Raw genomic sequence first — 17,680 nt, forward strand, 5'->3', positions numbered from 1 at the left:
AAGTAGGGCTGATAAGCCAAACGAGTCATCCAAATGCCGCGGTGAAATGTGGACCAGTATGACCCGGTAAGTTTCTGGGTTCAGATGCTCAGACTTTGACTTGGGCAAATGCTGAGCCCTTGCCGTCAACTTTTGCATACACGTCTTTGGCCCCGCCGTGCGTAGAGGGGTAGTAGACCACCAAACCGCCGAAAGTTCAAGAGGGAGATGTAAGGAATAAGCGAACAAGGAGCACATCTCACAAAAGGTTAAGGTCGAATGTCAAGTTGATGAGAAAATTGCTCCCGTGCAGTACATTGTGCCCCTCAAACTTGCAAAGCACCAACTCCAGGGAAAGCAACCTCAGAAACCGGACCGGAATGCCTGTAATTTGGGCCGCCAAGCAGGCTTTTGGGCTTCTGCCAGTTCCGAAAGGTAGCTATAGATTTTTTGTTCTAAGAACGAAGAAAGGTGAATGAACGCACGCATCCTCATCAGCTATACAAAAGGGTTTTCTCTTCTTTGAATAAAAACAAAAAAAAGCTTTACCAAAATAATCTTCTATTTACCAAGCTATATGCTCCTATCTGGTAATGGTATTCAAACCTCAGCGACTCGTCTGAGATTTCTGTTCATAACTGAAAGGATTTTCTCAGTGCAACAAAAGCAACTATAAATATCGGCGTGACAAGAAAGATCATGTACGGGATGATCTGGCCGATCCCCACCTCTGGCTCGTCTAAGCTCGCGTAGTAATTCTTCTGGCTGCCAAATTTGGTGAAGTACGTCTCGTAGCCTGTGCTTTTGGGCACTGCAATGCTGCTCACCTTCATGAAATCCATTGCCTTCAGATGGTCAGGAGAAAAGAGAAAGACGTCAGTCAAGTTACCAAGGAAGGATGAGAATATATATTCCAAAGATAAACTTTAGGTCCCGACACTCACCTGAAAGCTGAACACAAACATGTTTGCTTTCTTTCTGATCTCAACATTCGGGTGGTTTTTAAGTTTGCTGTACATGCTCATTGCTTCCTTGGACCTGCAAATGAAAGGTATTCACGATATACATATATGCAACATGGAGGAAATCTCAGATTGCCAAACCCACCAAGTTAATATTCCAAACTAGGAACAGACCAGTTTAACAGACACAGACTAACAGTGCTGATGTTACTCCCGATGAAACTGCAATTTAGCTAAAAGAATATACTGTATGAATATCATAAACTGCATACCGATCCATTGCTTAGAAATAACCATATGGACATTTTTGCATCTGAGGAGGAAAAAGATAAAACTCGACGAATATAGTGATGCAGAAAATTACGGGTACTACCTGCAGAGTGAATCGAGACAGATGGACCATTGCAGAGCAGCCTTTCCATGAAGTTCAGTCTGCACTTAACTTAATGAGTAAACAAATATATAGTAGGGAACTGAGAAGGGCACAGCAATTTAAAAATGGCAAAGCATGAACATATGCAAACTCGAAGGCACATATAACATGAGAAAGAAAAGAGCTGAAATTCGTCATATTAGCTGAAGCATCTAATAGGACAACCATTATATTGCATACTGTTTATACATCGCTGCACTATAGATGCGTAGTAAATGTTGAATTCTTTTGATCTTTCAGAGTCTTAGCATAGCAAACAGGTCATGTTTCACTGTTTAGCTATATTACAAAATTAGGAGCTCCATATCCAAAGCAATTAGTTGATTGCTGTACTGTAAAGCTAAGTTCATTTGCTATGATATTGTTCCCGTACTACAATGGAAAGTAGTTGAAAGGAGAATCACAGAACCAAAGGTGGCTCAACAGATCTTCCTAAAGGAGTTGGTGGGTGATAGAGAATAGGGCTTCCTGAGTTTAGGAAGTTGCCGAAGACAGAGTTCATAAATTATCACGTGGGAGTGCAGTTTTTATCCCTACTATGTTTATTAAGAAATATTCTAACAGCATGAAAGTATGTCTAATTAAAGATTCAACGGTTAAGTACTAGACTTCTCATCAAGAAAAGGGTTCCATTGAAAAGTTCATTTTTCTAGAGTTCCAGAGGAAACCCCAGTCTATCAGCACTGCATTCAGGACCTTTATAGTCTGTTACAGTCCAGGAAAAAAAAAACACCACAGCTGGCTCAAACACATCTCATCACCATCTAGGTTCCTAAGAAAATGCCTCCAGGTTTACATAATGTTTCACCCGGCCAAAATATAGAGACATTTATATAGGATCAAGTCCTTCGGTCATCATACCATCCTTGTTGAAAGTTCATATTCTCACCAGAAACCAACAATTCACTAATGATTCAACCACAGATATACTATGTACATCAACCCAATAGATTCAATAACTTTTCTTGTACGTGTAACATAGTAATACCTTAAAGTCCACAGCGTCCATCACTTTTTCATAATAAGGCAATGCTTGTTTAAGCCTTCCAGTATTCATCATCTCATCACCTTCCCTCAAGGCCTTCCATATGACAATTTTACAAATACATACCAAAGACATGTGCATTAAAGCAAAGATGAAAACCGCAAAAGTCCAAGATGTTACAAAAATACTAGGCACAGAAAAAGGCCACAAGGTTCAACAAACAGAAGGGGAGCATAAGTGTAAATTAAGCTGACACTGGCATTTAATACACATTTTATATACTACACAAGTAACTTTATATATGCTGGCAACCAAATTCAAAACTCGCAGCCTGTTTGAAATGCTGGAATTTCACCAAAACAGTCCAATTTCCATGGTAATCAGAAATTATTGATGAGTTGCAAATGGAGCCTAAATGTGGTAAAGAAAAAACATGATCCTTACAAACAATGGTGGACGTTCTCTAGATCAAGGTGGGCGACAGGCTCTTATTCTCTTTCTTTTTTACTAAACGTCAGTTAATTTTACTACTTATATGTCAAGTATAACCTACTAGCCCTCTTATTGTGTCCCCTCTCTGATTTCAGGCAAGAGTCCCACTGCAAAACATTCCAACGCTAACAAGAAATTGCTTCTCATTGTGTCCAAGTTCATGAGCGAGCAATGCATATAAGCACATGAAACATCTAAAAGTTCATATGTGTGCAGATGTAAAATCATACTGGAATTATCACATACATAATCACAAAAACATACAGTTTTTCTAGTATGCTCAGAATATGGCACTCTCATCTATGATGATCTGCACTTGAACCATTTATATTTACTTTTCAGCTTATGCTTACATTCACTCTCTGTTGATTCTGAATTTCTGATTCTTCCCAACAATGTATAGCATGCATTCCTATGATTGATGTTGACATGTTGTCAAGTAACAAAACAATAAAAGGTTCAAGCAATCTACCAGTACCCTCACAGTTCAATAGACATAATACAAGTTGAGCCTTGTTGATAACAAGGTCAAACATTCAAAACAAAATGAAATAGGAACAAATTGTCCTGAACAATAAATAAAGCTATCACGCAAAATAACTGACACAGTATAAACATTGATTAAAATAAAATTTCAAGATTACTCCCACACATGACATAGAAGTCCCATAAAAGTGCAATCATTAAAGGGATAAAAAAGGTCGAGCTAAATCACTGGAGTTTCAACTTCAGTGGTAATGTTTCAATCAGTACCTCGATGCACTCTGCTTTTGTCTTTGCATCGATTACTATGTTTTGTCGATTCCTATATGCAGCTATTAGCTCTTTGGTGCGCTTATCCTTGGCTGCCTTTTCTTCTGCACTTAGAGTCTCTCCACCAAGGCGTATATTTCTTCCACCGCCATACTAGAAGGAAAGGTAATGGCAAATCAGAACCAGGGAAACACAGCAATACCACAAAGCATATCACACTGTAATCAAACTTCATCAAGAATCAATGACATATATCATAGAATGGCAACAGTTTACAAACGTGCCGTATATCAATATCAGCTAACCTGAAACCAAAGAAAGGGGAAAAAGGCAAGATATCATGGAATGATTTTTAAGTTTATGTCAGATGTCATCTCTTAGCATATCAACAAAACAAGATAAAATGTTATATAGCAAAAGAGACAATTTTAAAAGTGGTTCGTTTTTTTTAGAAAGGACGGCAAAAGCTTTGCCGCAGATTTTATTAGAAGAAAAAAACAGAAAGGCAAGTGCCGGCCCAGTTTTTTGAGTGGAAACTGGGCGAAAAAAAACCACGATACAACTTCAAACGACTAAAAACCACCTAACAAACTCCATGCCACTACAAACCCAAGCTACAAAAGGTTAACTTGGTCTAAACTCAAAACACGAAACAGCCAACAAACTGACTAAACCATTTGCTATACTAAGAACAATTTAAAAGTGGTTCTGTAAAATGTTGCTTAGCAATCTTTGAAAGACTGACTATCCATGTCAATCCAGTCTACCTAGTATTTCTGATCCTGAAAATGATTCTTGGACAATGGCTGATGAACCATGTAGCATTACTAGATGATCAAAATTTCTCCACTAAAGTTGCAATTAGCTTCGGAAATAATTGAAATGAATATACCTTGTACAACTTCATTCTGAAATTGAAATCAATTTGTGTTTGTTATTGTTATGTTGTTGTTATTCTTCGATCATAATTCAACATTACAGTTCAGCTCGCGCATGCTAGATTTTTTTTTTTTTGGTATTTGAAATGAAAGTAAAAGAAAGACACAAATACAGCATTGAGATGTTACAAGTATATCTTACCGCCTTTGAAATATTTTGGGGCCTTGGAAACATCCCCCATGATCTAACCGTGGGTCTATAAACATCTTCATCTTCTTCTGGCTCAAGAACAGTTGAAGGGGGTGCTACCTTGTCAGATTCATTTGGTTTAGTAGTTGATGATTGAGATGTTTCCTCTGACTCTGTATCGTCCACCGGTTGGATTTCTGTTGGGCGAGGAGACTTCTCGAATTTGCTAGGGTCTCCAACTATTATCTCCACCTCAGGAAAATCGTCATCTCGTAAAGGCTCAAAGGCTGGAGCCAGCCCAGGTGGTAGACCTTTAGAACGTTTTTTCTCAAAAAAGTCGAGACCCAAGAAATCCTTCTCATCAAACTCGTACCCTCCTTTCTTGCCAAACGAGACTTCTTCACTAAGTAAGGCATTCTGACCTAAGAAATCATGAACAGTACAAATAAAAATATATGGCATTAATGAATAGGATCAAAATACCACTACTAAAATCATTTCCAATTGACCACACTGGGTCCAAATCCAATTCATTTTTTATTGGAAATGCTATTGTAGTAGTCATGAGCATTAATAACATCACTGAAACAGGGACATGAGAGCATTCCCGTGCATACCAGATACCATCTATCCTAGCCATTCTTCAGTTCAATTCGTGGGATTTAATCAACTCACCAAAATCCGGCGAACCTCCCAGCAGCGGGGAGTCACCACCACCAGTCGCGCCCGCTCCGGCCCCGTTGCCGTTTCTGTACTCCAACGCCCGCTTGAAGGCCTCCTTACTGCCGGGCTCAACTACCGAAGCCTGTGGCAGCGATGGTGGTGGAGATTGTGGCGGCGGCGTGGGAGGCGGGACCGGCGCCGGGCCCGGGCTCGGGCTGTCCCTCTCCTTCTTGTACGCGGCGGCGCGGGCGAAAGCGAGCTTGACGGGGTCCGGCTTCTCGGCCCCCTCGGGTGGAGGCGGCGAGGCGGGGGCGGATGGAGCGGGCGGGCACGGGAAACGGAGGAGTTTCTGCGGTGGCAGAGTGAGGGCCTTGGCCGCGGCCGCAGCGAGGGGTTTGCGGATGTGGGCGGGAGGGAAGGGGAGGCGGCGCGGGGGCGCGGAGGAGAGGATGGAAGATGCCGCGCCCGCCGCTGCCGCCACCGCGGCGGCCATCGTTTTGGGGGCCGGTGCCGGCGGGGTAAGAGGTGATTGACTGATTAGTGGCGGCACGGCACTGAAGGCGACAAGCCGAGCGTTTGTTATCCGTTGCCCGCGGGGACTTTGGCATTTCACCCATGACAAACGGGGGTTTCGCAGTTTTACTGTCTCTCGAAGTGAATTTACTATTTTACCACTACGAAACGTACGTAACCTGCTGAAATACGTTTGGGGGTGATTTTAGTTTGTGGAAAAAAAAAGAAGAGGACTCCTTCCATTCTTACCCCTGGCCGCTGTAACTTTGATCAGAACAGATCCAACGCAAAACGGATGGGTCGTCTCCTCCATCCCCCAGCGCTGGCCTTCCTTCCCCACGCCGCTCCCTCCCCGTGCCGGCGCCGGCGCTGGCCTTCCCCACACCGCCACCTCCCCTGCCGGCACCGCCCTGCCACCACGCCGCTCCCCTCCCCTGCCAGCATCGCCCTGCCACCACGCGCGCTCCAGGTGCCTCGTCCCGCCTCCGCCCGGCCATCTAGGTGCCGCCTCCCGCCTTCTCCCGGCCATCCAAGCGCTGCCGCCTCCCCAGGCCATCCAAGCGTCGCCTCCTCCCTTGTCGGCACAGGCCCGCCCCCACGCCTTCTCCTCCCCTGCTGGTGCAGGCTCGCCTCCGCGCCTTCTCCTTCACTGCAGGCGCCAGCCAGCACCGCTCCACTTCGGAGCCGCCCAAATGGATGGGAGCAGCAGTTCGACGGGGGCCATCTAGAGGGCTGGGAGTAGAGTCATTCTCCCTCTTGTCCACTGCGACAAATGCAAATGCCGCATTGTCAAGGCATTGATGGCAAAGACAGAGAAGAACTATGGGCGCATGTTCTACATCTGTTCAACTCGAACGGTTCAATGATTTGTTGCATTTTGTTTGTAATTCATGTGTTGTATTGTTCAAACAATTGAAATTTCTTTGCATTGGTGACAGATGGATGGTGGTGGATGTGACTTTTGGAAGTGGCAGTAGGACTATGAGCAATGGCTGGTTGATAACAAGCATGTGCCACCCTCTTATCAGCCTGTTTTTCAGAGCACTAAGATGGCACAACCAGAAGAACAGACCAAGGGAGATGGTGGACAACTAGAGCAGTTGAAGGACCTGATAGGAATAGCTAGAGAGATTGTGTTCTTGCTGAAATGCTTGATATTAGTTTGTGCACTTGTACTAGTGACCAATTTGTATGGAATTGTTAAGAGTGGGCGATGAGTGTGCTTTCTGTACTTGTAGAACTTGTGTGCTAAAATAAATGAATGGAAGTATTAGTGACTTGTATCATGTGTGCTGTGTCATGTGTGTTGAACTGCATCTGGAATGCTTTCCTATACTTTACAGACCATGAGCTACAAAGTTCAGTCCACTGTGTAACCTGGCCATTTGTCATTCTATACATGTTTCCATTTGTCTGACATAACTATATAGGAATGCTTTCCATGACTCAATCTGGAATGCTTTGTCAGCCAATCGTTGAACAGGGGCCGCCCTTGTCTGGGCTTCTTCAACTAAGTGAAGTATGTCAGACATGACAGTCTCACCAACAGGTCTTCTAACTTCGACAGTGAGTTTACCATTCAAGTTAATACTTCCTGCTGATACTTCTGCCTAACAAAGGAGGAGAATCATCAATATTCAGCACAATACCATATGCTGGGAAACAGAAACTATCACCCATGTTTGTGCATGCTTTACAGCCTGTACTCACCCCAGGTGCAAATTATAGAGCTAAAGGGTAACAAAAGGAGTTTAAACTATGAAACTGGCATGCTTTAGTGCCTGGTAGCACCAAGAGGAGTTATCAGCCAAGGCGGTCAGTCAGCCCAAATTTAGATGTCCAGTTAATAAATGCTGCAAGAGGGTATCCTGCATCTGGAATGCTTTCCATGACTCCAACTCTAGAAGAACACAATCTCTTGGCAAACTGAAGCACAACAAACATCTGGAATGCATCTTTTGGCAAACAGAAGCAGCAGTCAACTTATTTTGCATTGTCAAGTACAATACCACATACTTCAGTTCCACAAGAAATATACATTGTCAAGTACAATACCACATACTTCAGTTCCACAAGAAATAAACATTGTCAATTACAATACCACATACAACAGACCCTAACAGATTCAGCTCCTGTTGGCATCAGCTTGTTTCTTTCTTGGCATCAGCTTCTTTGCAACTGTCTTCTTTGTTTTTCCTTGGATCTTGCTGGGAGTACTTATGGTTTCTCCCATCAGACTGTGCATTGGCTGAGGACTTGTTTCTTCCTCCATCAGAAGCGAAAGTTGTATGACATTTGAAAAAAAAAGTTTGTAAGTAATGAAACAGAATATTAGACATATGAATGAATAACAAAATGTTAGACACTTGTACCTTCGTGTCAACCTATTAGGACTATCATGCAGCAGTGTTTCCCTAGTTCTGGTGGGACTGGTGACTGGTGGGTCCTGTAGCAGTGTTTCCCTTATTTTGGTTGGACTTGTGACTGGTGGGTCTTGGACTAGTGGGACTTAGATTGCTAGGACTTGGACCGGTGGGTCTTGGACTTGGCCACATTCATTGTCAGGCACCTCAGAAACATGCTTTTTTGCCCTCTTTGTAGGGACCTTAGCATTTTGGCCATACTTAGTTGTATTCGGCCTAGCCTTCCTTTTTGGTGGTTTCTTAGTCCCATTAAGTCTGCACTTGTAACTAGTTTCTCCATGTCCCAATTCTCCACATCTCTAGCATTTCCTTTTCCCTCTAATCAGTTGCCTCTTACCTTTAGCAGCCTCACTGGCCTCCAATTCAGTCTCTTTGTCAGCTTCATTTGCAGCCTCTTTGGCAGCCTTCTTGGTTTTGCCACCACTGCCTCCTTCCAAACAACCTTTAATTCTCAGTTTCCTGTACCTTCCAACACCTTTTTGAGCAAGTGGCGCCTCAACAGGAAAAGAAATATCAACTTTTGGCCACTGTGTCTTATCTAGAAGTTGTTCTATCAGCCTCTTATATGCATTTTTGAACCTCTACACAGAGTAATAGTCATGAACGAAGTCCTCCAACTTTACATCAGCACTTTGTTGGGCTGTTAGCAAGACCAAAGCATGCCGACAAGGCTTTCCAGTGTGCTGCCATTCAAGACAGGTACATTCATGCAAGGATGACTTGACAACATGTCTATTATGTGTGCTAGTAGTGTCATGTACTTCTGTAGCAAAACAACCTGCCTTCACAACGGTCAGGTTTCCTAATCCCCTAGTCCTTGCTTTCAGTATAGTTAGGATAGCAGGTAGGATGTTACCCTCGAGTTTCTCTGAAATCAACCTTCTCTTGTTCCATAATACCATTGACATCTCTCTAATTTTATCAGCAAGCTCAACTACAGGAAGATCCTTCCAATCTCTAATCCAGTTATTAAAAGACTCTGCAAGATTGTTGGTAACATAGTCGCACTTCATTTCATGATTGAAAGCACTTCTCATCCACAACAATTTGTGGTGGTTATGAAGCCATTCTAATACTTTAGGGCAAGCTGTCACAATTTCATTGAAGAAATATTGGAAAACTTCAGGCCTATATGTCCTTGCTGCAGGATACATTTTTGAAAAAATATCTCCACCAAATCTTTTTATGAAATTCTGCATTAGATGCCTAAAGCATTCTCTATGCTCAGCATTAGGGAAGACATCTCTAACAGCTTTCTCTAAACCTTTGCATGCATAAGTGCAAATAGCAAGTAGTGGTAGGTTTCCTATTGCTTTGTGTAGCTGAGTCATGAACCATGTCCAGTTATCTATTGTTTCCCCATCTATGAAACCAAAAGCAACAGGGTACATCCAATCATGACCATCTATTGCAATAGCTGCAGCCAAATGTCCATTCCACCTACCATTAAGTGCAGTTGAGTCTACGCTTAGATAAGGCCTACAACCCTCTAAAAACCCTCAATGCAAGGACTTAATGCACACAAAAATATGTGGAAGTAAACCTTGCCATCTACCTCCTTTAAGTCAATTTCAATCACACTACCTGGTGACCGCTTCAATACCTCTGCCCTCCAGCTGAACAACATTTGGAAGTTGTCCTCCCAGCTGCCAAATATTTCCCTCAAGGCAATATTCCTTCCCCTCGCCACTGTGTCATAGTGATTTTCACACTTGTGTTTCTCTTGTAGCTTCTTCTGCAGTTCTTTAGGGCCCATGTTGGGAGTCTTCTTAAGGAGATGAATAGCCTTTGATGCTACCCAGCTACTTGTTGGAGTGGTGGTCTTCCTCCTTGCACTAGAAGAGCATGTATGCCGAGAAATCAAACATGTGACCTGCAAAATACCAATGAATTAGATATTGACCAGCAACAAAAAAATGTAGAAAAATGTTAGCCACTAGTTAAACACCTTAATGGTTGTCCCATCAGGTTGCCTCCTTCCAACAATATGCCACGCAACCTTCTGCATTGCAGTCCCCAATGTACCGTTGTGGCTCAGATTTCACTATGTGTAGCTCGAACTCCTCATTTATTGCAAACTGCCTCATAGCCAATCTAAATTCTTTCATGTTAGGGTACACAGTGCCAATGTCCATACAAGGGTTGTTTGGGTCATAGACTAAGATTCTCTCCCCTGGCACATGATCATCAACAGGAATGGCAGCCCCAGCTGTGTCAATCTCCTCCTCAACAGTGGCATTCCTATTTTTAGGCCCATTTTCCATCTCTGTAGAAGCCTGCTGCTCTTGAGATCGATGTTCATCATCCTCGGTTCTCAAACCCAATAGATGAAATAATTGATCCTCATCAATTACTTGTTGCCTACCCTCACCCTCATCATCATTTGTGTCAGCAATATGCAGGTTGTCCCAATCAACACCTCCATAATATTCTATAGCCAATGCATTGCCACTAACATCACCACATCCATGGTCTACAACACAAGTGTCTGCTACAGAATCTAATCTAAGCTCAGGCTCCACATCGAGCCTGGATAAAGCGAATGCAAGAAATGTAGTTAAATTTCTATTCGAACAACTCTATCGGCGTTTCAAACTATGTTCGTGGACTACAAATACAAGAGAGAGAGTGCATACCGAGGAATTAGATCACTCCAACTGCAATCCATGGGGACGACGCTAGCTTAGGGGACGCGTCGGTCGGGGACGCGCCGGCCTGGCGCAGCAACCTGGGCGTAGGCCTGGCCCACAGCCTAGGGTCGAGCTGAGGCTTGCCTGGGGTGGAGGCGGCGCTTGGATGGCTGGAAGGAGGCGGGAGGTGGCACCTGGATGGCCGGGCGGAGGTGGGACGAGGCACCTGGAGCAGCATGGTGGCAGGGCGGTGCCCGCAGGGGAGGTGGCGGCGTGGGGAAGGCCAGCGCCGGTGCCGGCACGGGGAGGGAGCGCGCGTGGGGAGGGAAGGCCAGCGCTGGGGGATGGAGGAGACGACCGATCCGTTTTGCGTTGGATCCGTTCTGATCAAAGTTACAGCGGCCAGGGGTAGGAATGGAAGGAGTCCTCTTCTTTTTTTTCCACGAACTAAAACCACCACAAATGTATTTCAGCGGATTGCATATGTTTCATAATGGCAAAATAGCGAATTCACTTTGAGGGATGGTAAAACTGCGAAACCCGTTTCTCATAATAGGTGAAATGCCAAAGTCCCGTTGCCCGCGTGGCGAGGGGAAGGCGGGAGTGGGGCTGCTGCTTCACTGCGGGAGCGCGGCCGTGCGGGAAGAAATAAGGCAGGAATTTTTTGTGGTAAACTCATAATGTAGTTTTCGGCCCTATTTGGTAGCTTTGTAAATTTATTCACTGGTAATCAGGTTACAAATGTAATATCTTGTGCACTATAATACAACTGCAATCTTTTACCTCTGTAAAATACTCGTTTGGTCAATTTTCCATGGAGCTGCCGAGCTGCCATGCCATGACAGGTCGCGCCGCTCGCCCGATTTTTTTTATAATTTAACCCTTTTTTGAAAGTTACTCACAAATAGACCCCTGACGGAAAGAATTCAAAAAATGGACCCTTAGCTCGACGCCATTAATGCTGGCGTCGAGCTAGGCGCCAGCGTCTCTAGCGCCGAGCTCCTGAACATGGTGGATGACCTGCAAGAGGGCTCGGCGCCAGTCACTCTGGCGCCGAGCTCGGCGCCAGTCACTTTGGCGCCGAGCCTTTAATATCTATTGGGCCCGCGCCAGCCCGAGCATGGACATCTACGGCATAGAGGCTGCGTGCCAGGCAGTGCCCTGCGCTGCTCCTCTGTGGCTTTGTCTCGGGAATCATGGAAGAGAGAGAAGAAAGAGGACACAGAAGAGGCAGGCACCGCCGTTCCATCTACTGGTGCTGCGGCTGCAGCGTGTACTGCTAGGCGTGTGAACTATGGCATGTGGGTGTGGACTGTAGACTGCCGTGTCCATACCTACTCCTACTCCACACCCAGAAAAAAGCCGCGGGTTCCGCCTAGCTAGTGTTGCTGCGCCTAGTCCGCAGCCCCTGACACAACGCACGGGTGGTCGTCTATCCCTATGATAGGAGCCGCAGTACTTGAAGCAGTAGTGGTCCGGGGCAGTGCCACTGATAGGAGGCAGGCACAGCAGTGTACTATGCCACTAGCAGCTGCTGCTGCCGTGTCCATCTTTTCTGCGAAAAGGGATACAGATGGGATGGCCAGAAATGAGCAGAGAGCCAAAAGGCCTAGCTGCTAGCCGGCGCCAGTCATCTTGAATAGCCTTCACAGTGGGCATGGCAGTCCACAATCCACACCTATAGGCCACAGTGGGCAGGTAACATGCCAGGCCCTTTTGTCGCCTCGAGTGTCGCGCCCGCGCTGTTTCAGAGGACGGAGAGGTGGTGGACGTCAAACTTAGGGCCTCTTTGGCACGGTTTATGCCGGCTTCGGCTTCATCTATTTTGCGCAAATCGAGACACTATAGCGTGGAGCCGTTTTATAAGCCAGGGTTAAAATGAACTAGAAGTCGGGAAAAGCCAGTTTTTCTGACTTCACCGGCTTTGGCTTCACCGATGAAGCCGTTTTGGATGAGCCGTGCCAAAGGTGGCTTTACGCTGCGTGGTTCCGCCTCGCTGGTGTTGCTGTGCCCAGTCCTCCGGCTGATTTGCTTTAATTATCTAAGTAATCAACATATCAACCTGCTTTTCAGTCTGTGGTCTTTCATTAGCTTGTACTAGTACCTATACAGTGCACTTGTACTAGGGCATTAGTATTCACATGCTGTGGTCTTTCATTAGTTAGATTTTTCATATTGGTTTTGTCAGGCTTAACTTTAGGAAAACGTGCAACACTTTCTGAATATAATATGGTCCTCTTTCTGCTCTGCCGGGCTCTGCAGGGCATTAGTATTCACATGCTGTGGATGCATGACGACAACGCTCGGGGTCCTGCTGGCAGGAGCTCGGATGGAGCGACGTAGCCGGCTCGCCGCGTCGGAGGGTGCCGAGACCCGGGACGGCTCTCGAAGACGGCGTGCGCGGCAACGGGACGTGCGGCGGACGCGAGTATGGAGATCTTAATCTCCGTAGCGCGGCAGCAATGGCTTCGGGGTGCCAGCATCACTTTTGTGGATGGCGGCGGCTGCGGCATCGATCGCGGCGGCCCAATGCTCGAGGATTTGGCGACAACATCTGGACGTTGTCTCGCTGGCGGAGGAGGCAAGACCGTGGTGTCCGTCGGCGTCGCGAGGAGAACAACACAGCTTGCGGCAGCGAGCTGAGAACGTGTTCATAGGGGCTGGGGGCGACGGGTTGAGCCCGACTTTTGTCGGAAAAAAATTATCTGCTCACGAGGCCATTATAATTTTCCGGTTGTAATTGCCAAAAACACCTGTAATTTTAGTAGGTGAACAGGCTATCCGAACAGCATTTTTCAATTCAACCTGTATAATATGACAAGCATGTATTTACAATGCTATTTGGTCTAAAACTAGTCCCTCCAAACAAGCCCTTCGAATTAATGCACCGCGGGCGTCGGTCCCGCATCTGTCGTTTGGACGCGTGCGCTCTCTCTCAAAAAAAAAATCCCCACGCTTGTCCCACTCTGCCTCTCTCGCGAGTCTCATTCTACGACGCGTCATGCCTACTCCGCCGCTGGCATCCCCTGCGACGCCTCCATCCCGCGCTGTGTCCCACTCCGGATCACCGCTGCCGCCGCCGCTCCCCCATCCCCCACGGCGCCTCCGTCCCCACCGCGCCATGGTGTGCCTTATCCTCCACCGCGCCATGCTGTGCCTCCCCCCGCGCTCCCATACTAGGCGCCCAGGAGAGGGGCCGTCGCAGGCTAGGCGCAGTTGGCCGCTACAAGGCCATGCCAACATCCTCGACCGCCGCTAGCCGGAACCAACCGTTCCCCTGCTCTGTGTTGTGTCGTACGGAAGAAGAAGAAGTGTTATGTTGTGAGCCTATGTTTCAAGTGTTTCAGATGTTTCATAAGTATGTTGTAATTGTTTCATATGGATGTTGCAAAAGTAGATTGGTATGTTGCATATATTGTAATGGTTGTACACGTATGTTGCAGGCTTCTGTTTTCAATGTTTCATCTATTTTTTTAGACGTATGTTTGCAAGTGTTTATTTGGACGTTGCATATGTTTTACACATATGTTGCAACTGTTTTATCTGGATGTTGCGTATGTTTTACAATGTTTTTCAAGTGTTTTTTTAAGTGTTTCAGATGAATGTTTCAAGTGTTTCATCTGTCTTTAGACGTATGTTGCAAGTGTTGCATCTGAATGTTTAAAAATAGATCGGGTGTTGCATCTCCTACCTTGCCTTCTGCCGCCTCGCCTCGTTGTTTCCTCCTCGTCTTCTGCTGCCTTGCATCCTTCTCAGACTGCGGAGGGGGTGCGACAGGGGCCGGTGGAGGGCGTGTGCCGAGGGATGGCGGCGCGGACATGAGCGCGTGCTCTCCCCTTCTCTTACGCAGGCAGGAATAGGCTTCTGTTGGACTCCAGTTGGTGGGCATGGATATCACTTCTATTGCCAACCCAAGCCCACGTATCGAGTCGCGGTTTGTTGGTGAAAGCTATGTCTGGACGCGCTACTGTGACCGAACGTCTGAATGCTAGTCGTCCCCTTTTCATTAGGAAGCTAGAATTAGAATTGAATTGAGTCTCTGCTCGGTTTATCAATAAGGTAAAAGATCTTTTTGTGTTGTAATTGTAAATGGAGAAATAATATGTTCACCCTATATACACAACAAATCTGTTTTTTTTCATTTCTTTGACCATCGCATAGTTTACTTACCTGTTTCCTGCTTGACAAGATGCAATTTTGAGAATTTATGAGCGTGAGAAGAGAGAACTCCACCTCAACTTCTCCATCTTTCTACGGTCAGGTACCAAGAAACTAACGAGGCTTGAGCTTACAGTAAATCAGGATTCAAGGGTTGAAAAGACGAAAGCTGGACCATTTTGATCTAAACTATTTGACTTTGCTGTCTCAGTTTCTTCTGGTTCAATGTAAGTAACCCATTGATCGTTCACTACTCCTGCGATGTCAATTTTCCGTGCACATGTAGCTTGATGGTCTAGTGATAGCTGCTAAATGCATAAAGACATTTTTTTCTCAATCGAGGAATATAGCCCGTTTTTCATTAAGAGAAGTGAATTATACGACGCAGCTACGAGAGAGCCCTCATAGCACAGATCACAAACCACAAAGCTAGTGGTCAGTGACCTGGGATACAACAAATGATACAATAAAAGAAGGAAAGAAAGAATGACTGCCCTCAACACCTAAAACCTACCAAATGTGCCTGCAAGATATGATACAACAACGCGATGGTTGCCTACAAACTAGACAATGCCCTGGTGGCAAAGTATCCAACCAGCGAAGAGAGGCGAGCAACCAGCAGCAACGACGGCGAAGCATCCACCAACGAAGAAGATGCCCACTGCGGCAAAGCATCTGCAGGGGGAATGGCCATGACACACTCTGCAGCAAAGCATCTGCCAGAGGGAGGCCAACGACCAATAGCGGCAAAGCATCCGCTATGAAAGCCCAACGACAACGGCAAGGTCAATTGCTGCAGGACAAACCATCGCGAGCAGAGCATAGGTGCAGACAGGCACAGCGAGGAACTCCACCAGGAACCGATGGAACGAGCCACGGAAGCCGACGACCACACAGGGCCAAGCAACAGATTCTTCAGCAACACCTTTAGGAAGGGGGTGACGCCCAAGGGTAGAACCGTGGATGCCATCGCCGTTGGCCATACAACATGTAAGGCAGGGCTTATGCCCAGAATCCGACGGTGCCAGCGGAGAGCATGAGTTCATCAACAACGCCTCCAAGGAGGTATGTGGCACCCGGGGCGTCACCGTTGTCGGCCCGGCCAAAGTCAAGCTGAGCTTTCTCCCAGAACTCCATGTAGATCCCATCGGCGCCCAAGACCAGTAGCAGGGGCGCCGACTCCGTTGCTGGGACAACTCCAACAACAGAGGTAGCCAAACGGCCGCCGTCGCAGGGGCGCCACGCAGAACCGGCAGACCGTGCCAGGGATGAGTAGGTGCTGGGCCTAGACCGCGACCGCCCCAGGTTATGGCCGTAGATCCGGCCACCGGCCGCCGGCCGCCGTGAACGCGAGGCAGCTGGCCCACTGGCCGCCGCAGGCGCACTGGCCTTGCCCGCCCGGCCCCGGGCCGCCGAAGGCCAGCCGCAGCCCCGGAGGAGCGAATCCAGGGGACGCATGCGCGTCGGCCACCGCAGCCTCTGGCCACGAGCGAGCGCGGGATGTGGCCGCCCGGCCACCCGGCCGCCAGATCCGGTCGCCACCAACCTGGGGGCGCGGCCACCAGCCCGCCATGGCCAGGCCGTAGCCAGATCCGGCCACCAGCTAGGGGGGCGCTGCCACCGCAGGCAAAGTCAGATTCGGCGCACAGGATGATAGATCCGCCGCCCTCGGAGCGCGCCGGCCAAGGACCGCGGCCGGTTGGGGAGGTGGTCGGGGAGGGCGAGCGGGAGGAGAGGAAGAGGAGGGGTGGGGAGGAAGGCGCAACAGCTGCCTTTTTGAGCAGCATGCCGAGGGCCGCCGCCACTGCATGGCGGACGGGGCGGCGACGGCGGCCGGAGGGGTGGCCCTTAGGGACCCTCGGCGGCGGCGATGGAAGGCGCCCCCCCCCCCCCCCCCCCCCCCCCCCCCGAGTCGCCACCAGGGATGACACAGGGGTCAAGAGCTGGGATATATGCATAAAGACATTACATTTGCAACATATTGACTATTTCACGGTGGCTGTAAAGGAAAACATATTTATCTTTATCATGTATGCAATCCCATGAAATCGAAAGTGTCAATCACCTTAACGTTTACCGGAGCTTCTACGGGTGTTGTAATAAACTAATAATATCATGTGTCTATCATGATCTCAACTCTGAAGGTAACTACTAACTAGTTTACTACGACTAGCAGGTCACATGAATGCACATAAGAGTTTGTTGATTTCTGTGAGGAGATGAGACGAGATGTGTGACTTGCCTTCATCAATGAAATTATTTTCACTTTATAGATAGATCCATTCATGAATATGGTCCGGGTGATTATAGCAATTCATCATGTGTATGGCGCCCACGAAGGCAAGAAAAGAGTTGTTACTGTTAGTAGTGCAGGGAACACTATTGCAAGGCTTGAGTCTCTGCAGTTCATACGGAGATTATATGAAGGTCCAACAAGCTAGTGCAGTTCTCTTACCTGTTCAATGCACCACCCAATTCGCCAAAAAAAAAAAAATGTGGCCTACAACAGGAACTGACTGGCAGAGATACCTAAACATATATGCAGATACCATTTCTGTGTAGAAGGGTTGGCAGTGGTGTAAGATGGTAATAAAAAACCAATGACATAAACAGAATCAGGC

General features: G+C 47.0%; 1 protein-coding gene and 2 pseudogenes across 1 annotated transcript; all 3 read right to left on the reverse strand.

Annotated features, from left to right (window-relative positions):
- Window positions 1-451: 451 nt before the first annotated feature.
- Window positions 452-5,927, reverse strand: LOC136517257 (uncharacterized). The gene is made up of 7 exons (XM_066510797.1): window positions 5,348-5,927; window positions 4,685-5,094; window positions 3,605-3,757; window positions 2,363-2,455; window positions 1,315-1,373; window positions 924-1,017; window positions 452-824 (listed from the first exon to the last, which is right to left on the reverse strand). The coding sequence occupies exons 1-7, from the start codon at window positions 5,826-5,828 to the stop codon at window positions 612-614; spliced, it is 1,503 nt and encodes a 500-aa protein (XP_066366894.1). The 5' UTR covers window positions 5,829-5,927; the 3' UTR covers window positions 452-611.
- Window positions 5,928-6,345: 418 nt separating this feature from the next.
- LOC136515733 (uncharacterized) lies at window positions 6,346-9,396 on the reverse strand (annotated as a pseudogene).
- Window positions 9,397-9,624: 228 nt separating this feature from the next.
- LOC136515735 (uncharacterized) lies at window positions 9,625-16,207 on the reverse strand (annotated as a pseudogene).
- Window positions 16,208-17,680: the final 1,473 nt, after the last annotated feature.

Source organism: Miscanthus floridulus, chromosome 17, assembly GCF_019320115.1.
Source record: "Miscanthus floridulus cultivar M001 chromosome 17, ASM1932011v1, whole genome shotgun sequence".
Lineage (NCBI taxonomy): Eukaryota > Viridiplantae > Streptophyta > Magnoliopsida > Poales > Poaceae > Miscanthus > Miscanthus floridulus.

What these genes read in the sequence shown, in the direction of transcription:
- LOC136517257 (XM_066510797.1), bottom strand. Translation starts at nt 5,828, where the DNA reads ATGGCCGCCGCGGTGGCGGCAGCGGCGGGCGCGGCATCTTCCATCCTC. An exon ending in CCCAAAATATTTCAAAGGCG is followed by an intron (nt 3,758 to 4,684) that starts GTAAGATATACT and finishes CTTTCCTTCTAG; the next exon opens with TATGGCGGTGGAAGAAATAT. An exon ending in CAAAAGCAGAGTGCATCGAG is followed by an intron (nt 2,456 to 3,604) that starts GTACTGATTGAA and finishes GTCATATGGAAG; the next exon opens with GCCTTGAGGGAAGGTGATGA.